A 27,779-nucleotide genomic window follows, 5' to 3' on the forward strand; every position below is an offset into this window, starting at 1 on the left:
CATTCCAAAGCACAGAAAGTCAGGAAAGAGAGCGTCCAAGGTTGTGTTATATAAGAACAGACTGACCCTTCTCGGTGTCTGTCTGAGAATCTGTTGGGTCTACAGAATGATATAACAGCAGGATTCTCTCTGGAAATAGTGAGTTTAAATACCCTTACTCAGCCCCTCAAATGTGAGGACTGTACTTTGTTTGTACCGTCCTGCAGTGTAGTTGGAACAGACTGAACTCAGGCAGTGTCATATTTCATAAATAAATCAGTTTTATTTGTAGCATATAAAATTAAATCATTTTACAATTTATTCCAGTATGACACATAATATCCAAATAAAGTAGCTACATTTTTGATAAATAATATTAATAACAATAATAAAAACATTCATTCATCCTTTGACATGTTTCGCTTTGTCTTTTTCATGAAGGGAGTTCAATAGCTGCCACAAAACATGAACAATAATGCCCACGTCAGGAAGGAATGAAACCACACACTTGTTAAACAAGTCCAGAGGTTACATTTCGGTGTCTTGTTCTTAAGATACAGGATGGTATGCTAATTGAAGTTACGCATGTGCATATCTACATATACACACACAAGTCTACAGTCTGTGTCATGTCTGATGTAAAGGATCAAAATATACACAGTGAATTGATATCAGCGACTAGCATAAATGTACAAATATTAATTACATCTTGCTCCATAACGAAGCTACTTGGATGCTCCATTAATATGAAGCAGTTCTTAGTTAAGAATGCTGATGTAGTCACAGCAAACAGTGCACTTCATTGAGTCCTCATGATGTAAGCCCACAATTCCTTGGGAATCTAGTTACAACAAGAAGCTGGTAGTTGATTTGTAGTCTATTTACACCCCTGCATTCAACTGGACTGCCATTGGCTGCCAGTACTGCTGATGATCTCTTTCTCTTGCTGAGGGGTTTGGACGTTCTTCACCAATCAGTCTCTGAACTTGTGGATGTCGTTGGAGAGGCGGTAGAAAGGATAGGAGGCTTCGTTGGCATGGGGACAGTTGTAGGTGCACTTGCAGGACTCGATCATCATGATGTTCTTGTTGAAGGTCTCGCCGTCCTCGCAGCGGAACTTGACGCGGATGGTTCTGGTGTCATGGGGGCTGCAGCAGCGGCCGTCCATGCAGGCTCCACAGTACTTGGGCCTGTACTTCTTCAGGCTGGAGCAGCCGGCGTAAGTGAACTTCACTGGCTGGCTGGACTTCTTGGTTCTGCTGCACTTCTTTCCTTTCTGCAGAAGAATAAACAAGATGGATATGGAGATTAGTTGTGTACTCAGGCCCAGCAGTGAAGCATTTTCAGTATCATGCATGCTTCCATCACATTCAGTCATGGTGGCTCAGGCTTACCTTCAGACTGGAGTAAGGTGACTGGGTGCATTGCCGCACTTCACAGATTCTTGTCTCTTTGACCAGCTTGCACTCGCTGTTGTTGTTGGTGACTCTGGTGGAGATGCCTGTTCCACAGCTCTTGGAGCACTGGGACCAGGGTGTGGTTTGGACGATGCACTTCTGACTGTCAAACATGTGGACTTCAGGCTGTGGTCTGAATGCTGCCATGGAAAGAAGAAATAAAAAAACATTAGCATCTTAGAATTCTACATATGTTAAGAATCCAGAAGAAAAACAAAGAATTTCCAGGATGAAAGACAACTTTCTTACCAGCTAGAGACTTGAGTCCTCCCTTGACGATAGCAATGAGCTCGTTCCTGTTGGTGAGGTCTCTTTCCAACTCATCAGTCAGCATGTCTTTGCCAAAGATCTTCTCCAGGATGTCTGTCTGCTTGCCATCATCACACACCCACTCCTCGCAGCACTGGCCTGCTACCTTGACCAGTCTGGGGTTGGCACAGCCCAGGTTGGGCAGGGAGAGCTCCTGCGGGCACAGCGGGACACATCCCACTGCCCCATCAATGCATGTGCATTGGTGTTTACAGTTGGGCTGGAAACTCTCTCCGTTCTGGTAGATCCTGCTGTTGTACTCGCATGGTCTGCCCTCTGACTTGGCTGCAGCGGGAGAAAAAACAGGAGGAAAGGAATGTTATTCTTTCCTGCTCTGCTCAGAGAAGTCTGCTGAAGACATCACATGGCTGCCAGGTAAGGATCAGTTAAACTGTGAAATTCTTCAGGCTGCCTGAGGAGTCTTTTCCCTCCACAGTGGGCTGTCTGTACTCTGAGGTTTAGTCTAAGTTTCCTTCTATCTGCATTCCACAGTGCTGAAATCACACACATCCCCATACTCCTGAATTAAAGCCCCTTATTTAAGAAAAAACTACTGCAGACTAATTCAAAAGCATGCACATCTGGAGCTGAATGGTCTTTGTACATACCTCGGCAGATGCCACGAGTAGTAGCAGCAGCAAAGCTGGCCCCAAAGTTACACTCCAGCCCTTTAGTGTGGTCACAAGGCTCGGTCAGGCTGCAGTCCTCGTTCAGCTGCCTGGCGCAAACTTTGCAGCAGCCGCAGCCGTCCAGGACGACGCTCACCCCGGGTGCGCACTTGGGCATCTCCAGCGGACAATCACACATGGAGGGGCAGGAGGAGGAGGAGGAGACCTATACAGCCAACAACAGAATCTATTAAAGACTGAAACTTTTGAAGTCATGGCACACAGAATGTCCCAAAACGTATATCAAATCTCTCAGCATTTCATCCCGTCGCAAGAAACACACTTGTCTATGTCTATGGCCTATGTCCCTCTCCTTAGGCTGAATACAGAAAGTTATAACTGCTGAAACTTTTCTCTGTCAGACTGTAATGGAACAATAACTCACCAAGTTCAGGCTTCCAAGGCAGATAACGACAACAGTAAGGATCAGCATCTTGGATAAATTGTCTTCCGTGTGTTCAAGAGGAATCCTGTTCCCAGTTTTATGAAAAGTAAGTATAGTCTGTCTTCGGAGGAGTCCTTAAGTATTCCCTCACTCAGTCGTCTGTCTCTCTTGTTTGCTGGTGTCTAGTCTCTAGTGTTAGAGGCTCCTTTAGAGTAGATGAAGCTCTCGGTAAAGCGGTTGCAGTCTGCTGAGGTCCGGCCACCTCCGGACTTTTATACCATAGTGGGAAGCTGACGTCGTTCCTGGGCTGCCTGCTGAACTGTTCCCAAACTATGCCAGGAATGTTTCTCGGCGCATTTTCCATCCAAGACCTAAGCTCCACCCTGTCTAAACCTTTCTCTTTTTTCTTTCTCAGATGGATTTTTCCCCCCTGGATCCCATCTGAACACACTTTTCCGTCTCACATTTTTCCCTTCTTGTTTATCCCCCCTTTCATTTTCTTCCTCTGCTCGCTTCTCACATCTATCAACTCAAGTTCAGTTGGACTTTTCTATAAAGGTAGTGGGCTTTAGGTGCTTTACTCTACCTTTTTTCTGTCATTAGTTAATTCAGGGGTTATTTCCCCCCACTTTTCATTTCATACTTACATACATTATGAGTGAAAGAGATCATTTGATATTTGATATAAATAACTTCAGTGCAGTGGAGAGGTTAAAAAACTTTAAAGCTGCTTGCAACTGTTGTGATTTAAAATATCACAGAAATGATAGATCACATCCTAAAGTAATATTCCTAAAGTAATATCTAAGGTTGTAGAAAAAGTGTTATAAGTTCACTTTAAAGTGATTTCAGTATCAGTTCTACAGTGTACCCGTAGGAATATTGTGCTACTCGTCATTTTTGCGTCAGTACAGTTTCTGCTGATTAAAGCACATTGTTAAATACATTTTTATAGCATGTTGCGGTGGCCACGTTTAAAATAGCTGTAGGTTTTTCTCAGTGAGTCTAAAGGTGTGGGCAGAAATACGTTTAACAGCGTCTATTTCTGGCTTTCCAGTGCCTTTATTCAGAGGAGCTAAGCGTTTCCAGATGCGCACCAGAGCTCAGACGTAACAATATTGCCATATTTGGTATGGCAGTAGCTTACATTATTAACATATTTTTCTCCCTTTGGCCAGCAGACCACAAAGCATTCCTGACAGCTTAAAGGCTTGTTAAATATGTTCTTCATGCAGGGAAATTCCTTCGCATACATTCCTTGAGGCAATTTGACTTTTCACGCAATCTGTCCATCACGTTTCTGGGGGGAAGTGGGTCCCGTTGTAGGTAAAGTGATCCAATTTTCCACAAGAGATGTTGTGGTGTTGGTGGGGGGAGACAAATACTTGGTCTCTACTTTTTTACATCAGGGGGTCTCAATAAGTCCCTTCCACCGAAGTTTTCAAATGATTCCGATTGATGAAAAACGTTCACCAGATGGAAACGAAGTGCGTAAAGACGCAACATAAAGCCATTATTATTGCCACGAACGGCTGGCAGATTCCAAAGAGGACATTTTGCATGAGGGCAGAGTGTTTATTTGTGTTTAGAAGGATCGGACATTTCACTTCTCTCCCCCCTTCTAACCTCTTGTGTAGCTTTAACATGACGATATACTGAGACAGCAGCACTGAGCAAGACGGCTGGAGAACTTCTCCGGTGAGTTTCTACTTCTTTTGCTTTTCTGTTTGTTCTGCGGACTTTAGTTCACTTTGACGAGCTGTGAATCAACAGTTAAAAGCCTGACTCATCATCGTACCCTTTGTATATCAATACGAGTCATAGCAGCTAGAATGTATTCTTCAAGGATCCTATTTATTCAGCAACAGTAAAAAACTCCTGATAGTGATTTTTTTTGCGGGTCGCTCCGTTACCGACGTGGGCAGGTTGACATTGAATACTGAATCTTTTTAAACTTAAAGAAGCCTGGGCAGTAGGTGTCTCCAGGCGGATTCTGGCACTTGGGTTGTGGATGGTATGTTTTTGATTTATTTAAAGAATGACCAATGTCCAAATCTCAGTAATTACGATGACGATATTTATATGGTTACACTGAGCAGACCCATAACCTAGGTGTCCTTGTGAGTATTTGGACTGGAGGTGTGTGCAGCCTATTTGGATAGGGGGTGTGTCTGTATGAGCACATGTGCAATGCTTTCTTGTGTGTAAGCCCTATTATGCTAATGTGTGTGTCTGTTTCCCTATGTAAATCTAAAATTTAGGAGTTTAAAGGGGCACCGCATTGATTTTACACATCAGCATCAGTTTACTCATCACAGCGAGTACAACTCAGTCTGTGAAAACAGCTGTAAAATGTTTTCTGTGGCTCTGGAGGGAGCTTGGAAAAATAACCCTGATAATGTCATCATCTCGGTTTGGGCTTGGAGACAAATATATTGACAGAAAGCCTGCGTTACAAACGGTGTACATCGACGTTTACCAGGCAGCGATGCTTTAAGAAAACATCCTAGTGTAATTTTTGGAACATGACCCATACAGGCCACGAAAAAGTCTGCCATCGATTTTGAATGTCTCTCAGAAGCAATAATAAATTGCCGGAATATCCCTATAATGTCTCTAATGTCTCTGGTCTTATGTCATGTTTTGTTTGACTGTCCCCTGTCATGTTGACTTAAAGTCTCTCAACTGTGTATGTGCATACTGTATGTGAGTCTACGTGCGTGTGTATGGCTCCATGTGTGCTTCTGCCTGTGTGTTACGGCGATAGGAAACAGTGTTGTCATTCTACGTCAATGGAGAATAACATTACAGTAATCTTCATTCCTTAATTACCCATTCAGTTCAGGAAATATTCCAATAGCTGGACATGCGTCTCCGTATTGCAATTGCCCTGGCATAATAGTTTCCACTAAGGCAGTCTTGAGAACCCCCATCACACTCCCATACCTCACACACTCTTTTGCCCAACAAAAATGAGGAGGGGGTCTCTGTCTCTTACAGAAATTATCACTGGATTATGCTCACAGCTCTGTTGCACGGTTATCTGAGCAGCTCCACATCACCCAGCTGGGGTGCTTAAGCGATTTCATTGTTCACCAAAGTTTGAGAGATTGTGTGTTTTGTCATTTTGTGGCTCAGTGTAATGGAAACCCATTGTCCAATCCCACCAGGAAAAATTCAGAGTGGAAGAGACAGCAGCCCTCTGATTTGGTTCTCAGGAAGTCAGTGGCGAGTAGCCCTTAGCCTCCCCATTTATGTCTAAGTGACTGATGGAACAGAAAAAGCACAGCTCCGTCATGTTTAAACAACAGATTCCATTGTAGTATATTCAAGATAAATGTCATAACTGGTATGCAGTGTGTACTAGCAACACTTCCTTTCTCTGTCAGCACATGGAGCAGCAGGAAGTCTGCTGAGTTATGGGTCGTTTTCGTGTGAAAGGGGGCAGAGAGAAGGCCAACAGTTTAAAATACTAAGTCAGGTTCTGTAGAAATACAATTTCATTGGAATTGTTTATGTAACTTTTGTAGATTTAACAGATTTGTTTAAATATGAAAAAGGTGCGGTCCAGGCTTGACTTATGTATGGTTTGATTTGATTGATGATTTTATCTTTGTTATCTTTACATAATTAAATGAAAAGGCCTTGAGGGAGGATGGTTATTTCATAACCTTGTTGTTTCTTCATATCCTTTGTAGTTGGATTTCTTCCCCCAGTTAAAAATGTCAGAATCTGAATATGCATTTTTTATTAAGTTTTGTTTTTTTAACACTGTGGAGTCCTCTCTCAGTATATGTGACTGGTGGCTTCAAGTCTCTACATCACACTTTTGGAAGTTGAATATTGGACCAGGATTTGCTTCTTACTTGAAACAATTTCAAATAATTATGACATATTCTGCCAGCAGTCCACCTATGTCTGTGATCTTGTGTATACAACCACATGGCTGTAGTATATCTCATATAAGTGTCTTTGGTGATGTTCAGGATATTTTTCAATATACACTTCAATATGATTGCAGCGAGCTCTGTGCTGTGATATGGCAAGATTACACTAGATGTGTTTTGCATCCCTGTGCAGGAAAATGTATAAGGCAACGCTAATATCTGCTGCATTGTCACGTTTCAGAAAGGTGCAGTAAATAAGATATTCTTCTTAACACACCACTGCCAGTTAAGAAGTTGCTAGTTAGAACTAGTAGATCCTGTGCAATCAAATGTATTTGTGTGTTGGTAAAAACAAGAAATAATTTTCCTCATTTTGCATTCTTGACCACTTTAAAGGACACACGTGCTTGTGTCAGCTAGTTATCATGTATCCTTCACTTGTGTTAACATGCAGTATGCACATCTTGCACTGAATGTGTAAAGAGCTTCAATAGTGGAGGAAAATGGCAAGAAAGTAAAGTGGTGAAGCTAACTGTATAGCACACAAAACCTGTTGAACTTTGAGTAAGTCGCTAGTCTCTTCTTAGTATCAAATGTGATATGTTTTTGAGATAAACTCCAATCAGCTGTTGTGGTGTGAACCTGAGCGGCTGGAGGGGTAGAGAGCAAGACAAGCAATATAGTTTGCTGACTGGTGATAAGTTAGAGGCTGTAAAGATATGTCACAATATCACATTTTAATGTCAAACACAACCTGTTCTAGATGTTAAAATGTGATGCGAGGAAGCAAAGTAAGACAACACAGTAATCTTAGTGAAAAATGGTTAACATTCACATACCAATCTCTTACCATAAAAATCAGGGGAGGATGTCAAAAAATGTAATTACCAGCCATAATTGTGTGGAAACCTGTCTGTTGTTTCTGTGTAAATTAATTATAGCAAAGACATGTTCTAGGGAAAATTCTCTCTCTGATACTCTCACAATATCATCAATCTGTGAAGCGCAGTGCATTCCAGGAGTTATTGAATGATAAAGTGTTGTAATTAGCTTTTTTTTGGTAGGCCGTTTCGCTCAACATGCGTTGTCTAGTTTCAGATACTCCCTGTACAAATACGGCACTTAGAGGATAGTGATGGAGATATTTTATAATTTCTTATTGTCAACAAATCCTGAAAAGACCAAAAACCAACAAAGAAAATGAAAATGAAAAAGCACAAACTGTCACAAAGCAGCTTGGCATTAGCAACAGGAGTAAATGGTGCATTTGTTTTAAACCACTTTCAGATGCGGATTTGTACACATTCGGTGTATTTTAGTGTTTTATGGCAGCATGGCAGTGTATGTTTCACCTACCTACTAGTATCTATAGTATCTATTTTCCTGTTAACTGCAAAGCATTTCTCAGAATGCTTTTTGACAGCTCCAAGGTCCATTTAAAATGTTGCTTTCACTCAGTTGTGGGCGTAGGTGCACATAAATAGCCCAAATGATAGTACATGATGATAAATGTTAGTCTTTTCCATTACTGTTGAATGTAGTCATCTTTTAGCTGAAAAAAAAATCCATCCCATTTGTAGCTGCTATCGAAATGCCTCAAAATACAACCTGTTCCATCTATAAGCATCAATTTTATCATTTCATCTCATCATTTCATCACTTTATTTTCCGTGGTAATGAGATTCATAAATGTGCCAAACCGCTTCGAGTTAAATATGCTCTGTGCACCTGTGTAATCATGCATGACTGTGTCACTTTAGACGACCAGGAACTCATCATGAGTCCAATCATACCAGACAAATAAGAGGTGCGGCTTTTGGTGCCGCTTTATCCGCAGCTGGGGGATCGTGTCTGCTTTCACTCATTTCTTTTATAGCCGCACAATGTACCAGCCAGGTGTGTCTACAGTATGAGGGCTTTCCTTCATCTAAAGTAACCCAAATTCCTCAGCATGGAGAGAAAGGAGAAAAGAGAGGGTCTTTTCTTGGGCCACGTCCATCCATGATGAGGAATGATGGAAAAAAAGGAGAGGTCTGGGTGGGGGCAGGTGTTAGTGTCGGGAGGAGGGTGGTGGTGGTTGGCGATCCTGGCTGGAGTGGAAAAAGGAATGTGGGGCTCTTGGAATGTCCTGGAATGTTTAGAGCAGTTGGGGATAATTGAGTGAATTTGGAACAAGAAAAGACAAACTGAGGTCCCGCGGTGGAAGAATGTGCTTCTGGGACGTCTGAAGAAACATTCCATCCATTCAGACAGCTTCACCGGGCCCAGAACCTTCCTTAGATGGCACCATAGGGAATATAACGCCCTCCCTTCCTCCTCCCATGCACACACACTTACCAGCACTTCTCTTCCTTTCACACTCTTCTCACACTGCAGGACAAGCAGAGATCCTCCTTGATATATATTCCTTGCCCTTGAAGTTTGTGTACATTATTTCATAAAGTCTGCCAAAAGTGAACATATGTCTCCAAATTCTCCGGTTCAAGAATAGAAATGTGCTCTTATAGTCTTATGTTTATAATTATTGAAACGTATTTTAACAAAAGCATGGGAATCAAGTGGGGCGTACATTTCTTACTCTGCTGTCTTTATGTTTATAGCTTTATGAAGATCCAGATATGATAACATCCTTGTCGTTTGCGGTAAAGATCTTTCATTTCTCCCATTTTTTAGGAACAGTTTCCCTCTTTTTCCACTGGGAAACCTTAGTTGTCCCATTACAAGTATATCATTTACTATGTCCATTCATTGTTTAAGTGTAGAAGGTTTCCAACGGTTTTAGGTTATTGCCTTTTTGCAGGCAAATAGTTGGAGCCGACATTGATTAGTGTTGCTCCTTTTGTTGTCAAACCAAGATGGAACCCAAATATATATAACCTATATATACTTCAGATGTCATATATAATCTTTTCACATGACCAGAAGATTTTCCTATATATAAATCTATAATTTTATGTTTTTTATATATCCCTGTACATATGCACATTACTGCTTTTTGCACTTTGGATTTCAGCAACTCATAGTAACCTAATTCTAGAAAGTGTCTCAATATATGTAGCTAATCTTTTGGAGGAATATTACAGTGGTCCAAATACAGACAACACTTAAGCTTACAGTCACTATTGATTCTAGGGCTGCAACTGAAGAATACCTTTTAATAAATCAACCAATTGTTTGATCTAAAAAAGTGTTTAAAACCCAATGTGAGGTCTTCAGATTAGTTGCTCTGTCTAAAACCCAAAGATATTCAGTTTATTATCACATAAGCCAAAGAAATGGAGACGTTACAAGGTAGTGTTTTTTATTTTTGCTTGAAAAATGACTGAATTTATTAATTGATTATCAAAATAATTGTTTAATGATTCATTTCTTGTTGTTCAACTTACTGATAAATCGATTCACAGTGATTAAATGCAGGCTATAGCATGGATTCCTGTTGCTCGCCATTAATAAACGATCCAGTCACTGAGACATTTTGTGATAAGTTCACACTAAATAGATTATCAGTTAAGGGATGTTAAATCATACTTATGTTCCACCCACAGTGTGTCAAAAATAGCATTGGGTTTATTCTCATGGAAACATGAAGCTATTTGATTGAACTGATAACTGATATTAAGAGTGAACTTATAAAGCCAAAGTGGATTGAGCATTTATTAATGGAGTCCATGATACATTCTGCATTAAATCACTGAGTCATGCAGTAGTTGTGCTTCAGTTAAGCCTTACTTAAGTATATGATTTGAACCCCTTATTATAAAGTGTAAGTAGAGAAATATGCAGTGTGCTATGGAGACATAACTGCACACCCTGTTGATTTCTCTCGTTATTTAAAGAGCCTGTAAGAGTTTGACTCGCAGGCTCTACTCTGTTGATGTAGTGTGAAATCGATGGAGCCATAGGTTCAGTGCGGTTCAGTGCGGTTCAGTGCGTTTCGGACTGTCACTTGTTGGGGCTGAACGCCTCACTGACGGCTGACAGACTCGCAGGCTACACGTGATGGTCGGTGCGCGTCACCGAAGCGCCGTCGCTCGCCTGGAGACCGGAGCAGGGCTGACTGACAGTGTATGCAGCAGGCGACTGTAAATAAAGAATACAAAGCCAACAAACTAACAGGGAACACACAAGCAAGGCAGGCAGCATCGGGTTAACTGATAGCAGTTTCTCTCATTCATTCGCTGAGTTGTCTGTTGGGGTGTTTTTCGGTCCTTTTTTTTTTTTTTTTTTTCAGATTTGAGCGTGCCAAGTGAAGGGAGAGCAAAACATGGCTGGTTTAATGGCAGGTTTTGGTCACTACACCCACGCCGTCGTCCGGGGAATCCCCGCGTCCCTGGCCAAAGTAGGCGGCTCCGGAGGGGCAGGCCAGTGCCGGAGTGGACCTGGCCCAGCGGCAGAGGGGCATGAGGCGTAACCGTCGAGGTCCTGGGACGAGGCTCGGCTGGAGGGTGGTCGAGCTCCCCCGGGCGAGAGTCGCTCCCGGACTGCGTGTTCGTGTTGAGGACGCGGCCGTGTTGCGGTGACAGGCGGTTTTTTTTTTTTTTTTTTTGTTCAATGCAACCGACCCGGGGGCAGAGAAGCAGGAGGAGAGAGGTAGGCCAAGTGTCCGGCCCAAGTTGCGATACGCCGAAATAAAAATCAAAAATAAAAACAAAAAGTGTTGATGTGAAAGTGGAGAGGAAGGCGTGGCTCCCCCCCCCGACCCATCCCGCACCCAACGCCCCCTTCTTTTGCCTGTTGTGCTCACTTAGCATGCAATTAATATTCAGCTGTAGTGATTATTATGAAGGTGTTTGATCCATGTGACAGTCTGTAGGTGATTATTAGCAGTGGGGGGGTTTAAACATAAGCACAGATTTGAGTAAAAGCACGATTTTCCCCTCTTAGTCTTTGCTCACTTTATAATGAACTCAATTAACGTTCACTCCAGCTGTGAAATGCAGAATTTAATCTTCTGCAGAAAAAAATGTGTCAAACTTAAGTTTTTAGAGGACTTCTCCTGCAGGAGGCCTGTCTCTGTAAGCTGTACACATCACCATCTGTGCCATATCAGATCACATGTTAACCATATTGTGCACCACTGATACAAAGGGATATGGTGATTAGGGCATGAGGCAACGCCCATTTGGAAGACCACAGTGCCTTTTCTTGTTGTTGTTTTAAAATATGTGCTTGTGTTGCACTATAGTTTTACCTATTTGCCGTAGTCAAACAGTCCACTTTTCTTTCTATGGAATATCTTTCATAATGCATGCGGGTTGCCAGTAAAATTCATGGGATATGTTTAAAGCTTTCCTAGAAGACATTACTTCATAACTCCCACAGTAATTGGCTGATTAGGATCATGACAAGATGACAAGACAAAAATAATATAGACATGTATTCGAGGAACTGAGAGGCTTTATAAGTGCTGAAATGAATGAATGTAGACATTTTCTGGAAACAAAACAACAGTATGAGTGTGCTCGGTTGCCTGGTGAGGGTAGCTGCAATGTAGGGTAGCTGTGTGCGCGTGCATGTGCAGTGTGTGAATGACAATGAGGGAAACAGTAGGACGGCTTCTGTGAAAGGCCCTGTCATTTCACATCAGTGTCACTTCACTTGGCTCACTGGTGCTAATGGTTCCCAGCCTCACTGGCGTTGGAGATATTGATTGAAAAGCTCGGAGCCGCTACCTTCAGCCACACACATTTCATCTATCGCCGAACGTGGTGCAAGTTGCTTTTGCATGCACATCATCAGCACTCTGTCAAAACCCTTTCTCACATTTAAATTGTGAAATTGTTCATATTTCATAGAGAGATAGCAGTGGTTTGGTTTCTCGCCCGTATTCTGCTCATGGGAGATGTCAGCTGTGATGAATGACGTGTCTGACGTGCAAGAGCATAAATAATATGTTTGCAAAAGCAGGCCTGTAAAAGCACAGATGGATTCCAATGAATGCATGGCCATTAGTGATCTCAGAATCATAAGTGACATCATTGTGTGAGTTAAAGTGCGGGCCTGCAATATGCAATGTGAAAAATCAACCAAATTATATTTTCACATAAAACTGCATAAAGGCTTTTGTTCCACGGCTGGGGATATTTGGCAGCGTGGGGGTGAATGAATTGACGGTAATTTCGCTGTTAATAATGGTCATCAATACTGCAATCCATGTTGTTTCATTTGTTTTGTATGTAACTGAAGACTAATGGCTGTAACCACTCTCGCTGTGTTGCTCATAACACATATTGAATTCAGTGTAATGAATCATAAGCGCATTATTTAGTTGTAGTTATTAGTGCTGTAAAACCTGAGACGTTGTCCCTGGTGATGCATGAGGTACAATATTTATGTGTTACAGCTTTTATGACATGTCTCGGAGTATAAACTTTCTGAAAAGTTTTTTCCAGACTGTTATCTACCCTGCTGTTAACAACAACTGCCATGGCAACAGATAAGATGCAGCTATCAGTAATCCGGGAGCATGTCTTTCACTAGTCAAACTGCTTGCCTGAACCTCCCTGGTGTCACACATCACAAGATAATTACAATGCTTTTAATTTGCTAATGTTATTGTAAGTTTAAAAATAGTGCGTACAATTATAATGTGTGAGCGCTGCCTCATTATTCACCTACGAACAGATGGTACTGTAATTATTAGGTATCTCTTGTGACCGGAGACATTCTGTAAAATGGGAAACAGCAGTTTTTTGTCTTTTCATCAGCCCTCTTGAGAATAAATGCTATTGCTTGTGGAGGTAGAAGTTAACTACAATTATGTGATCAATCACTTCCTGTATGATGAGTGCTTTTCCTGCCCGTGTTTGCTTGGTCAGTTACAATTATACCGTCATGTTTGAAAGCTCTGCCTGCTAGTGTTCAGACACGCTGCATTGAAATAATTACTGGTTCACTGAATGGTGAGGGTTGATTTTCATTGCATAATTATCTTTGACGTTTCAACAGCTTTGCATGCAGATTAGGCTCCACCGCCACCACGCTAGTTCAGCATTAGACTGAGTCAAGAGAATCAAACTTTACTCTCAAGAATCTGCAAACATTCTGGGTGTCTAACCTAAAAGATTAATGAGGGACTATTAGCGAATGGCTTTTCTATCTACTGTATGGTTTGCCAGCGCCATGTCTTTCTTCTCTGTCTCAATTCACATATTTCCAGTCTTCCATTTGTTGCTGTCAATATACTGCCAAGATGTATGAGGCAAGATTCAGTCAATTTCAGTTCCAGTAAAAGCAAAGGCTTGTCGATGTTTGTCATTTTTGTAAGCTGGTTTGGAGTCAGGCAGACATTATTGTGCTCTAGGGGCATGCGGGTGAATCTCTAATCTTGATAAGAAGATAAACATAAATTCAGGTTACTTTATCATTAGCCAAGATGGTTATATGTGCTGCCAGTTGGACTTTGTCCAGGTTCTTTGGACTGTCGGGGGAAAACAAAAGTTCTAAAGTAGTGCTTAAAATCTTTGGATCAGATTCTGTGGAGTGCGGGTGTGCAATGCAGCAGGAGAATTGATGTGGGAATTCAGAGGTGTTCTTATCTAAGTTGGGAGGAATCACTTGTTACTGTTTATCACTTTAGTCTGCTTTAAATGCTGTGGGATTTAGTTTTTGGTCCGTTGGCCTCATCCATCAGGTGTGCTTCGAGTTCCCTTTTCTTCTGTTCCTCTAATTGTTCTTTAGAATCACTGCAACTAGTTGGTGCACACAATTTGATATTCTCCTCTCCGCCTTTGAAGCATGACGCCATCAGTCTTTGTAATTGATTGTGTGCATGGTAGAGTTCATTATTAACTCCATAAGTCAATGCTGAATGGAATATCTTTATAAACATTTCTTGAAGGTTGCAGGAATCGTATCCATTAGGCTGTGGCTTAAAAGCTTTATTATTAAGGGAAATGGGACTGCATTAATGTTCACTGCAGACTGCAGCATTGTCTAAAATCACTCCAACAAGGAGCCAAAGTTAATTACTCCATAATACTAAACATTAGCCTGATAAGCTGAATCTGTTCACTAAGCTGAATGTAGATGACCTTTACTTTCTTACTTATTGTGAACCAATTTAGGAATTATAATAAAAAATGAGTGAACCTGCAGTTATTTTATGCCTTTGTGTTGAGATAAAATACCAATACCACCAATTATTTCAATGTCATGTTTTCAGAATTGAGATAAAAACCAATTTTCTCTCAAGGCTGACATGACCACATTTCCTAAGTAATGTTATGAGCTTTGAATTGATTTAATTGCCCCATGGGTCATAAGTATAGTTCTATGTTTTTTATTTGACAGCATATGCTAGTATTTGTTAATATTCTTATTGAACACAGCCACCTTGTGCAGCGTGGTTGGGCAGAGGTACTGACCCACAGTCAGTTTCAAACATTTGATGTTTGTTTGTGTTTAGAGTTTTCAGACTGATCAATATTAGCGATTTTTTTTTAAGTCGGCTTTTTATGTCATTTTATGGCATACAGGTGATGTTGGCTGTTTACTGAGTCTCTTGCCCGGGGTTCTTGCCACTTAAACCATTCAGTCTTTTAATGGGTGCCTTTACTGTGTACCATCAGAGATGTTGAGGTGCTGAATGGTTTGTGGTAGGCATTGAGTCCTCGTGCATCAAACACTCTCCCCCGACAGCCAAGCCACAAAAGCAAGTTTCACCAGGATGTGTTCTGCATGTGCACAATGACAGACTTGAAAATACTAGTTTTTCTGTCAACCCTCCTGACCTTAATCGTTGGTTGCAGAGTAGAAGATCATGCCAAACATTCCTTCCTGTGACCTTCACTGTCTGAATAACTTATCTGAAAATTTAAAGAGTGAATGAAGCAGCCTGTTAATGTTCTTATTAAAAATGTCCTCAAGTATTTATTTGGTAGGAAGGAAGTGAGCGTACTGCAAATGTGGATGAGTTTGCTGTAAATGTTATTGTTGCACTTGTTTAAGAGTTTTTGCAGAGTGTCGTCACTGCTTTCTGTAGGTGCTCTGATGCAAGTTTTGAACTGTTGGCGCTCCTTGTGCCAATCAAAACCTGCATGTTTTCTCTTGCTTACATACTTTATTGATAGTTTTTCAGCACCAACTCAGGTAAAGGAGTTCAGGTGTCTCTACACCTTTTATATGTGAGAGGGTAAAAGTTCAACCTGAACTAAAGGGCCAGTTGCTGGAGTCAGTTAAGGTAGCACACAGATCAGGGCACTAAGTAACAGTACCTGTAATTTGGACCCTTGTTACGTGATTGGTAGTTAGGTGGTTCATTTGTGGGAATCCAGTGAGGAATCATGTCCAGATCCTTGTCTCTGACTCTGTCCCTGTCTGGTCCCTGTCCAGACCACAAGGGGAAGTTAAAAGCAAGACAGACAGCTCTACAGGAATTGATCTATCCAGATTTGTAAAAAAAAAAAATATATATAAAAAGGTAGCACAACCATCTCCTCAATATTATGTATTGTGTATATGGTTTTAGTACTATGTTAAAATATTAGTATTTCTGAAGGTGAATCTATCAAAAGTAGGCTGCAGTTCCTCTTTACCGTTTTCTGAGAGTGGCCTGAGCCATAAAACAACATTCAAAGCTTACCTTCATTCTCACTGTGGTTACAAGCTTGTGGCAGTGACTGGAACAGAGGCGTGTTGGACCCAAGAGGCCAAAATGAGTTTTCTCCACAGGATATCTGGGTTCGCTCACTGTGACAGAGTGAATAGCCAAGCAATCACAGTCAATCTGCTGCTCCTCCACATTCAAACCAGGCAGTTAAATGGGCAGTTCACCTAGCCCGTTTTCTCTTGTATCTAGCAGTCCAGGCATCAAAGTGAAAAAGGCAAAGCATACAAACAAATATACGTACAAAAGCATCAGTTATATGAGATATATCAAATTTTTTTCAGTTGAAAGAAGAGCAAAGAACAGCACCAAAGACTTTCTCAAAGGAATTTCTTTTTGCTCTTCACCCGATCGACTTTGGTAAGAGTTTAATTACACTTATATATACTATATATATATCCGCAACTAAATGTTTCTACTTGTCACTCTGATCATAAAGGGGACACTACACTATGGTGTATATAGGCTACAATATGGTATAGATTTTAGTATTTATACTATATAGTTTAGATAATATTATAGATCTGAGACAAAACTGACAGAAAGGCGGGACTGAGAGAAAACCGCGCAATTACAAATCCGTCTCTTGCTTCAGCACCATGGAGAGTGCTATGAATTTATCAATACCCAGTGCAGTTAGGCTACTGATGGTTCAGAGCCATGGTCGGGGGCCATAGATTCTGACAAACATCAGTCAGATAAAGGATCAATGACTCAAACAGATTAGTCTAACATATTCAACTGAACAACCCCTCTGCCCCTGCACTGTCTCTGCTACTAGGGGATGGAGAGAGAGGGTGATGGCAGGTTAACAAGGGTGATTGCATTCCCATCAAATTGCCTACAGTCAATACTACTTCTACTACTACTTCAATCAAGTTGGTGACTTTGCACCCATCTATCAAGACAGTGCCAACTCCGTCTAACTTCAACTCTTCAATAGATATTTTTTTACAGTCGCTGCAGTCATTACCCAGTGGATCGATAGTATTTCCACAGTATACTCAGCAACAACAAGATGAAGCAACTTCACAAATGCAACATTTGATTGTCTTTGTTTTATTAAACCTTAAAACTTCAGGAAGCTTCCTCAAATATCCGTCCATATGAATAACTCGGATGAGATTTACAAGAGGTTAATAAGCCAAGCTGAAAGAGTTTTCTGTGAGTGTTTTCTGTAAAGCGCAGTGCCTTTTACTTTTTGCAGTATTGTTGGTCAAAAATGGACTCTCAATCCAGCTGCCATGATTTTGTGGAACTCTGATAAACTGCTTCATTTAATTTCAGCTATCTTCCAGTAGCTGCAGTTGGATGACTTTTTCCTCTGTGTTCATATCCTTGTACTGGCAGTCTCTCAGTCTGACAGTGAAGACAAACTTAATTGCCTAAAAAGAAAATCCCTCTCTGATACTGCACTCTCACTTTTTACATTATTACCACTGTTTGTACTGAACCAAAAAGGCCTGAGTTCAGAGTGATCAGGGTTGTGATGTGTGATTTTTAGCTTTATCAACTGAGTGAACCTCAGTTTAAATGCGCCATGAAAGTACCGTTTCCTGGGACTGCTCAGACACTGTGATGACTTAAAGTGTAGCTATTATCTGTTTTGGAAGAGCCAGTTGATACTTAGTGTATCTTATAATGGTATACTGCTGTAAGCAGTTACTGTAAGTTAAGCTTACTATGCCTGGAAAATAATGGTCATTAAAAAGTCCTAAAATCTGTGTAAAAGGCCTAGGTGTCAATTCAAGTCTGGAGACAGGATGGAAAATTCTGCTCCACAGACACAGTATTTAGGTCATGTTTTTATAGACGTAATATTTAGGTTCAGACCTTGCAGTTTATACGTGCATGCGGGCCCCTTTCTGGTCATGCCTCGTGTAGCTACCCCCAAACTAACACCAGACAGCACAGAAGCCTTGTTTTGACTAGACGGCGTGCAGATCCAGATTCCTCGCCGTCCTCCCAGCTCTTATGACTTCCCCAACGGAACCGACCTGGTTTCCTTCAGGGAGGCTTGACATCCGCGTGTGAACGTGAGAGGAGGGTGAGACACCTGGGACCCGCCAGTAGCATGTGGGCCAGGGTCAACGTGCCTTCCCCAACTGTCTGTCACATTCCTACCACATTTAACCCGCCCTTCCTCTCACTGTCTGACTGTTTGTCTGTCTGACTCCTCGTCTGGCGTGTTTGTTCGTAACATCGCAGTGCTGCTTCCTCTCCCATCCTCTGCCTCTGATTCAATTTCATACAAATCATAAGGTCTTACTCAGGTTAAGCTGATTACGTTTATATTTAATAACCTGAAATTCAGTGCTCATTATTCCCAATAATCAACCACTCCACAATGTAGACGCCAGTGAAAAAGTAAGAATCTCTCTGACTGAGCAATATAGGTCAATACAGGAAAATAACTCTTGTTTCCAGTAATATGATAATAGTGACAGTACATTCCTATGCTGCAGAGATGTCTTTTGTTGGCATGAAAATGTACTCACATTGAAAACACATTGAGAACCAACAGTGAATGAGGTCTTTGCATTCCACTATAAACTGTTTAGCAGTATGTCAGACATCTTAGCTTCTCATACTTTGAGTAGGAATATCAACTGTTTTATTCTAACTTTAACATTCTTACACCCGACTAAATAACAGGGTTGAAAGAGTAACATTAAAAGATGCATGTTTAGTTCTTACATAGAGATTCTTTAGAGATATTTACACCCAGTAACTGCCAGGTGTAACTGTAGTCAACTTAGCTAAAAACTAACATTATCGTATGACTCATTGAGAAGAAAAGAGATTATATGGACGACATGTCTGACTCTTGATTAAAAGCTGTTTAATAGTGATGTAAACTAAATACAAAAGTAACACTGTATATCTCAAATGTTTACACCAAAGCCTTAGACTAAATAATGTTAGCAAGGTTAGCGTAATAACACATTTCCCACTCTAACTTGGAAACACATATTTCTCCATGTATGCAAATATATCCATTTGTTGTGTTTAGCTAATATTTTATTGTTTCCTCCCCTAAAACTCTTATTTTGGAAGCTTTGTTACAGTTGTGATTTATTGTGAAGTAGATGTATTTTGACTGGACGATGCTACAGATGTTTCTGAGTTACTTATCTACAAGTCTTTACTAGCCAACACCTATCATATGTTTTAATGGCGTGACCTAGTAAAGTGCTAGTTTGAAACAAGCCAACTTAGGAAGGACTTTACAAACAACCTTTATGGATTCATGACCCGTTCCAGCTCAGTTTTTTTCTCGTTTTAGCATCATCACAATGTGTTCACACGTGCCAAAACTTCGCCTCTCATGTGTACCAGGAAGTCTTGTGTAAAGAACATGAATAGACAAGACAGCTCTCTCCCCACCCTGCTGTCACCCTGGGCCCTGCCCCTTGGCCACGGGTTCACCCACCGCAGCCCCACCAAGTCAGCAGCCTGTGAGACAGCTGCGGCACACTCGTGAACAGGAACTCCTCTCAGCCTCGCGGGATGACCGGGTCACACTGAGCCGTCACCGTGGGTGTGTGAATGTCTGGTTTGGTATGTGAGACAGAGCAGTGGAAGACGGAAGTGGGGCCAGGCACAGTGGTGTTGAGAAAAGTCGCGCTAAGGTCGGAGAGGGCACTGCATAAGCCGAGACAAAACCTCTTTTTTCACTTGAAGGTTTGAGGTTAGAAGTTAATTTTAAATAAAATGTTGTTCCTCTTTTTCTCCCTTCTGTTTAACTTTTGTCTGCTGTCTAAACCAAATCCAGTAGTTACCGGAGAGATAACACAATAAAGTTTGGGGAGATGTGGCTCCCAGAGACAAATTACATTTTACTATTTAAAAATAAATTCAACGTCATAATGAAAACATTAAACATGACTTAAGAATTTAAATATGTTGTATTCTAGCCTGTATAGTGAAGCAGGTTGTTTGCTAATGTTTAACCTGTGATTGGAAATGATTCAGTCGATTCACATCTCGGAATTTGCTATTTCAACAGGTCTGAAGGGCGGCCTCATTAACCTTCGAAGAGTGTTGATGGTAGTAAATGTATAATCCCACAACCCCCCTGGGTACTCCAAGACACACCATTCATAGCTAAAGAAATACTGATGTCTTTGGATTTCAGAAGCACATATTAAAAGAGTGATCTCATATGCTAAGCTGGTTTGGTTATTCGTAATTGGTTTAATGTGTTGTGTATGTTTGGCCACATATATTTGGTTTAAACATTAATGACAGAACAAAGACCTGTAATACTGAGGAAACAATGGATGCAGTAGGATTGCATTTGTGTACTTAGTAGTGGCCCTCACTTAACCAAACAAATACTTCACTGGTAATACCATGATTGCTTCTGCCACATTTTGCTACACTCTGTAAACATAGCGGGAATGAGTCAAGACTAATTGAGATAAATCTCTGTGAGCTCTCATAATCTCTTTCCCTACCTTATGTCTGTCTTCTCTCTCCGTCACTCTGTGACTTCTCACTCTCACCCCCTCCTTTATGTTCTCACTCTTAAAAAACAACACACTCCCTGAGAGATAAAAACTGTCAACATCAACTTCATTGATTGCTGGAGACGCAGAGCCAAAAAGAATCTGTTACATCTCGCTGGCTGTAACCATCAGTCAATCTTGTCAGTCCAATTGACAGTTATGGTTAAATGCCCAGTTTTCTCTGCTGCCACTAAAAAACAACCGTCTAAGCAGCCTTCATTTTATCTCAAGGGCTGTTGATGGGATCTGGCTACCACCTCTGGTGCTAAAATGAGATATACCTGTGTCGGAGGAAGCAGTGCACCTGCTCCCCTTATTCTGCATTAACATACAGTCATCTGTTGATGATATACAACTGTAATGTGCATTATGTATTAGTACTGCACCCCACAGACATCACTTGATAATCAGCATTTGTTTATTGCAAACCCCATGTGGTCCAGATGACGATTTTGAGATGTCAGAACCATTTCCTGACATTTTAAAGACAAACGATTGATTGATAATGGAAAATAATAATCAGTTCCAGCAGTAACTGAGTCTGAATCTGTATGCCTTAAACGGGATAGTGAAACGCAGTATTTTCTGTTTCATGAAAATGACAGTTTGTGTTATTGAACTAGTGTATCTATTAAAGTAGCCTAGGAATGAAACTGAAAAGTTGAATATGGAAATGTTGAAATGTGTCCTGCCTCCACAGTGTGTAATTACAGGTGTGAGCCTGTCAAAACACTCTGCATATCCTACTTGTAATTATCACCAGGAGGTTGACGTGATTGCGTTTTTTCTCCAGTTGGCAGTCTAAATTAACAGAACATCAAAGGAACCCACCATCAGACTTCTTACTTAAATTGTCTACTTTCCAATGAGCTCATGCTAGTTGAAATAATCTAATTCTGCACACGATGTAGACATATAATGTAGGCAGGGCTCAGTGCAGTGTTGAAAGAACATGGTTAAAACAGTTTTGGTTTTGGCACTGTGCGTCTGTGAAAGAGAGCAGTGCTTCTGGTGACTGGAGCAACATCAAGAGTGAAGTAAGCGATGAAGTATTGAACAAGACCAATTTTGTCGTAATGATAAAAACAAGGGAAAGAAGTCATAAAGTTTCAAATGAACTTTAAGGATTTCAGACTAGTTTTAAAGAAGTTATCTGTTGCACTTTTTACTTGTGAAATTCCTCTAAGTGCTACTGTAACTTCAGGCCCTCTATGTCAGTTCCACTCAGGTTGTTTCAGAGCGAACTGCCTCGGAGACACTAAGCAAATTGTAAACTCTTCACCCCTTCACCTCACAATACTCGGAGGGGCAGAGTTCTGTATTTACATGTCAAAATTAAGCAGGGACAGGGCCCGTACGCACAACCACACACATCCGTCTCAACACGCACCTTAAAATAAACTACCCTAAACCCTTTAAGTCACATTATAAGATCCGTATAACTAGTCAACCATGGGGGGGGGAGAAACACACGCCAAAAGTGCTAACCCATAGTGGTATGCAAATGAATGTGCACTAAATTCCACACATAGACAAGGTTTGACCTGCAGATGTACCTGCATTTCACCTCCCATCTGTCTTTTTTCGCTGTTATAGACAACAGGCACACACTCGATCATGTCAATTTCATGTCTAATTGTTGGATGGCATCCTGGGAGGACAAGCTAAAGCAAGGCTCATATTTTGCATATCACTGTAGCGTTGTCTGACGAAAATGCAAAGCTTTCAGAGCACTGCCCAGGCAAAAACACTGTTTGCATATCTGCTCCACTCTCAGAACACACAGCCAATATTGTTTCCAAATGATCTTCATGACGGGAATATGAAGCGATTTCTATCTGCAGCATGTTTCAGTATACACTTTATTCTTGTTGTCATATCTCCTGTTCTCTTTTTGTTTCTTTCCACCAAAATTTACTTTTTCTCTTTCGCTTTGCCGAAGAAACCTTTTGTGCTGCAGATTTAGAGATTTAACCTGAAATTGTCCAGGAATCCATCCATCTGTTTTTGTTGACATACTCACTAATCACAAACTGATGATAATTCATCATCAATGTGAATACTTTTTCTTTGATGCATGCTTCACATGTCTTCTCTTAAATTTTGGCCCACCCATCACAGCATGGAGCAAATATTCCTGTCACTGTATGAACTTATTCTGCACTCTGCCTCGTTGGAAAGGCCTACTCATTGGTCTTTGAAAGTGGTATATCTCAGATGCTGCTCCAGAACCGCCCTCTCTGAGTTAGCATTTTCCTCACCTCTATCATTCAGTCCGACTAATGCTGTTTACAGAGTAGTTCTTAATCATGCCAAAGTACGGGGCACTCTCAAATTGAATTTAACAGTGAGTGAATATTGGCCAAAGTAATGAGGGAATCTCAGCTGTTGAACAACATGTGGTCCTGTTGTGCCCATGTGGTTTATTTTCATGTTTCTGAGCATGATAATGTGCTATTTCTGTTGTATGCCGCTGTGATTTCCATTCCCCTCAGGAAATTACAGGCAGATTTCTGAATCGGTGAGCAAGAGAGAGTCTGTTCAGTCTTAAGTTTTTCTGGATTATTTACCATATCTTTGAGAGCATAGATTTTAAAGCCCATTGAAGGCAATTAGTCCAATTTAAAATATGTAAACTGAAGCTTTAGTTAAAGCTGCATTCTTTGTTTTTTGCATTAGCAGTGGGTGATAATGTGCAATGCTAAAGGGGTCGCTTTTTGTGATGAATCCACAGAGAATTATCACAAACTCTGCAACTCCCCTCAGCTCTTTGAAGCATTTTAGCATCTTTCAGCTCATTGTTTTGGTTTAATGGTCCACAACTTTACTGTTTATGGGTTTAGTTTCTCCGCTTTCATTAGCCCGTTTCCATCCCAGCAGGTGGATGTTTTCAGGGAGCATTTAGCTTTTAATGAGGCAGATGTTTCTCTCTAAGAGTTGGTGGAGTACAAAAATAGCTTACAAGAGTATGTTTTGCTCTTTCATTCATGGGATGGCCACAAGTCCAGTGTTGCCAATGCTGCTCCGTGTCTGCGGAAAGTGTAAATAAGCAACTGTACGCATTAACAAATCACAAACATTCTTACTGTGTGTGCATGCGAGTCCATTCATTCTCACACGCAGGAGGTGAGACTCAAGTGTCTAGTTTCCACATGAGGGTGAGTCAGGAGACAGTATGTGTCGACTGGGTGCCACAATGTTCTGAGAGTGTCAGGAGGAGGCTGGAGGCCACGGGGAGAGTGCTCGTCTGTTGCATCTCTTGCACCTACGTGTAATTTGTGCATGTGTACAGTAGCATGTCTCAGTTACATCTGTTCTGAGCTGCTGACATCAAACAACCTTTAAAGGGTAATTTCACACAAATCACAAGAAACTTATTTTCCGATTTACTTATAGCCATGGAGATATTTTTGGTTTTTATTTGCCCACGTTTTTAGATGTCTATCCATGATATTTGATACAATGAAGGTAAGGGGGAATTTTGTTTGTGGTTCTCAAGACATTAAAAAAAACATGTCTTTTGAGACAATGTTATAGCTACTCTGGAGCTCAAAAGTTTTCATTGGAATTGCTTTTTACTGAACAAATGGTCCAAAAAATGAATTTAAAGTAGTATTTAACATCACCAATATTTTGTCATACCGCTGTCTAAGTATGTAGTCAAACTCGTTGGGAGCAGCTAATCAATAAAACCCTAACTGTCTCACACGTACCGGCATTTACCCTACGGCCAATGGCCTACAGCTTGGGGCTATATTGAGCAATTACCTCAATCTGTGGTGAAATATATGCATGTCTGCATTGACACTGATGTTCAATACCAGAGATGTGATTTCAGATGTGTCTGCCAATATTCTCAACACCTCTGATGCTATGCTGTGTTTATCTAATTGACAAGCAGAGGCAGGTGCTCAGACTTGAAGAAGCAATCGCAAACCAAAACAATCCAGCATCAGTCATTAACCGCGTATTTTCAGAGAGCTTTGAAATGTCTGACTGCAGTTTGATGATCCATGTATTTGGCAGCTTTGGACATGTTCAAAAACAGGCTATTAGACATTACATAGTCGTTTTTGTCCTCCACAGACATAGCTACATTTTTAATCCACCAATTCACCACTGATATCTTAAATCTGGTTTTAAAGAGTACTGTATGTGTGTGTTCGTGTGTGTGAGAGAGAGAGAGGGAGAAGTCCGGAGGGGCAGGGCAGGTATCAGGGCTGGGCAGGGAGGTGTGTGTTGCCTCCCCTGTCTGCCCTCGGCTGTCACAGTGTGGTGTGATGTCCGCTCTCAGTCTGTTCTCACGCCAAGGATCATACTGAAAACACACACTTCTTCTCTACCAGCCAATCTCCTCAGTCACGCACAGAGCAGAGTAGAGCCAGCTGAAATGTGTCAGCGCTGAAACAATCAGATGATTAATCCCATTGTCAAAAAATATGAAAATAATTTGTTGATTAAGAGTTTTATGCCCAACTGATTCTAGGTCCTCAGTTGGGAGGATTTGTCCCAGGCTTTGAGGGTTAATACATTTTATATCACTGTAAATGGAAACCTGTGGTGTTGTTGGTTGGAAAAAACAAGACATTAAAGATGACACATGGGTCTCCGGGAAATTGTGATGGTCACGTTTCACGTCACGTTTTTAACCATCACGAGTGATGGACTTAATAATAAAACATGTATACAAAGAAAAAACACAATTTTAACATCCAGAACACACATTTAAAGGAGTTAAGCACAGACATGAGGAACACACACTTGTGTAAGCTGGCTTCATTTATGAAGCTACTGTATCAAAGCATGCATTGTCTTTCTGGTCTAAACAGCTCTGGCACATTGTGTGCTGGACTTCTACTCACCCACTGTGTAAGACACCATAGAGTGGAGGGAAACTTTCTTTCTTCTTTTTCATTTTGCCTTAAGATTTATTTTTATCTTCCATTAGTTTTAATTAACAATGTAGACTTGTTCTATTAGATTAGGTGAACTAGACATTTAAACCATTTATTTCCCTTAGAGAAAGCATTTGTCTAACTCCAGTTGCTGATGGATGAGACGTGGCTTTTGGCATCACATTTTTGGGAAGTTAGGTAGTTCTTGACAGAAGTTTCTGACTTCACTACCAGACAAGACCAAACCTTATGTTAGCCACGTATTGACTGCATAGTCCTGCTAGCATTAGTGCATCCGATCATACAGCAGTCACTGTTGTTTACAAGAAAACATAAAATGTTGTAAGTCTGGAACTCAGCCTGTGGGGCTCTTCAACCATAACTTTTTATGTTAATTTAATTCTGGAAGACAAACTTGTATCATCTGTATCAATTTTGTCTCAGGTATCGATTCTTTAAGCTGCAGACAAATTTGTCCTTCTGCTTGGAGTCAGACATATGCCCAATCATGTATCACAGCCTAAAAACCTGCATTGCTGCTACATTCAGAATATGCAGCAGTGATAGCATCCTATTGAACAAAGGGCTTTAGATATTAATGCAACATGTATGAGTTTATAAACATCCAATTTTGTCATTAACACCTTCCCTCATAACTCATAAGTGTTCACGTGTGAATTACACAATTTGGTTCACAACATTATGGGATATTGAAGTTTGTAAATTGACCCTGATCATGTTGTATATTAGTGACCTTTATATCATCAGCAACATTTGTTGTCTCAGAGGTCTGCCTCAGCTCCAGGTATTTTCTTTGGAATCATTCTCTAATCCCTGCAGGTGGGAAGAGGCAACACTACATGTTACATAGCAGGTCAATGTCGTATACATTTCAGTGTGTGCGTATATGGGTGGGTGGGGGGTACTCAAGTCCCATGAAAGTTGTTACATTTGGGCCACGGCATGGCTGGTGTCAGTTACATAAGACCCCCTTTCCATTGTGTAACTGTGTTTATTTAGTTTTCCAGCAAATACTTTAGTAAAGAGGTGAATCTCATAGAAAGACTCTGGAGGATACACAGGCCTCAGAGGTGGAGCGGATGAAGTATTTTGTTGGCACTGCACTTGGAAAAAAGACATCAACAGTGTTGGGAAACGCTCTTGGGACTGCACGGGGAAGTGCAACATAGATTTTTTTTTCATTCATGTAGTGAATGCTATGCTACTGCCTTAACTGTTTAAAGCATGTTTTTAACCTCCATTTGGAAAGATTGTTTTTGGATTTCACTCCTGTGTCAGGCCATGGCAGGACACCTCACCATTGTTTGACATTATATTGCTTTTTGAGGTATATTTTGAAACTGTTGTGAGTTTATACCGATTCCCTGTGCAGCCTTTGAATACATATAACCTCCCACAGCACTTGGATCATATGATTATAGACATTGTAGCTCAGTGAATATGACAGGCCCAGCTTTTAGGTTTTTATTGATATTCAAAATGCATGCATTGTACTGTAACCAATACAATCTTAAAGATTGTTTGATTAGACTGGAAGCCATGAAGAACTTGGATGCTTTACAATACCACTGTGGGTACATCTATTAATGCAAAAGTATCCCAAATCTGCAAGTTCCCATCTGTCCCCCTTCACTAAATTATTTACGTTGCCAGGCACCGAATACAGTTGCCGCCAGCAAACATGTTTGGGCTCGAAACGCTTAGCAACAAAATGTAGTTACAGGAAGTAAAAACTAAATCACTGCTGGGTTCAGAAACGTTCCACTTCCCTCAACTCTATTTTTTTTTTTTTTTTAAATAAACGGCTGTGGCCAGGCACATCCTTGGCACCCCAGAGAGGTCGGCATTTGAAGCGAGGGGGAAATCAGCTCTGACAGAATGACAAGCTTCTCCGCTTCTTAGCGCTTACCATAAACTCATCTAATTGCTCTGGGGCTCCAAACCCACAATAAGAACTTATCCGCTGGGGCCCAGAGCAGTGGGAGGCTCTAGCAGACTTCCGGAAAATTAGAAAAAGTAGAAAAGGCTCACACGTGTGTGCACACAAACATACACACACA

The 27,779-nt window shown here is 41.0% G+C and overlaps 2 protein-coding genes across 2 annotated transcripts in view; one reads left to right on the top strand and one right to left on the bottom strand.

Annotated features, from left to right (window-relative positions):
* Positions 1-237: 237 nt before the first annotated feature.
* Positions 238-3,051, bottom strand: ccn1 (cellular communication network factor 1). Its single transcript, XM_035653820.1, has 5 exons — positions 2,799-3,051; positions 2,354-2,579; positions 1,686-2,030; positions 1,374-1,576; positions 238-1,255 (listed from the first exon to the last, which is right to left on the bottom strand). The coding sequence occupies exons 1-5, from the start codon at positions 2,844-2,846 to the stop codon at positions 953-955; spliced, it is 1,125 nt and encodes a 374-aa protein (XP_035509713.1). The 5' UTR covers positions 2,847-3,051; the 3' UTR covers positions 238-952.
* Positions 3,052-4,553: 1,502 nt separating this feature from the next.
* Positions 4,554-27,779, top strand: part of ddah1 (dimethylarginine dimethylaminohydrolase 1) — a gene marked incomplete in the record, with an annotated part of 70,828 nt that continues 47,602 nt past the window's right edge. The window contains 1 exon segment of the mRNA XM_035652984.1: positions 4,554-11,024. Coding sequence (XP_035508877.1) covers positions 10,950-11,024 — 75 coding nt within the window.

The sequence above is a fragment of the Morone saxatilis genome, unplaced genomic scaffold, assembly GCF_004916995.1.
Source record: "Morone saxatilis isolate NCDOM2014 unplaced genomic scaffold, NCSU_SB_2.0 Contig12, whole genome shotgun sequence".
In the NCBI taxonomy this organism is placed as follows: Eukaryota; Metazoa; Chordata; class Actinopteri; family Moronidae; genus Morone; species Morone saxatilis.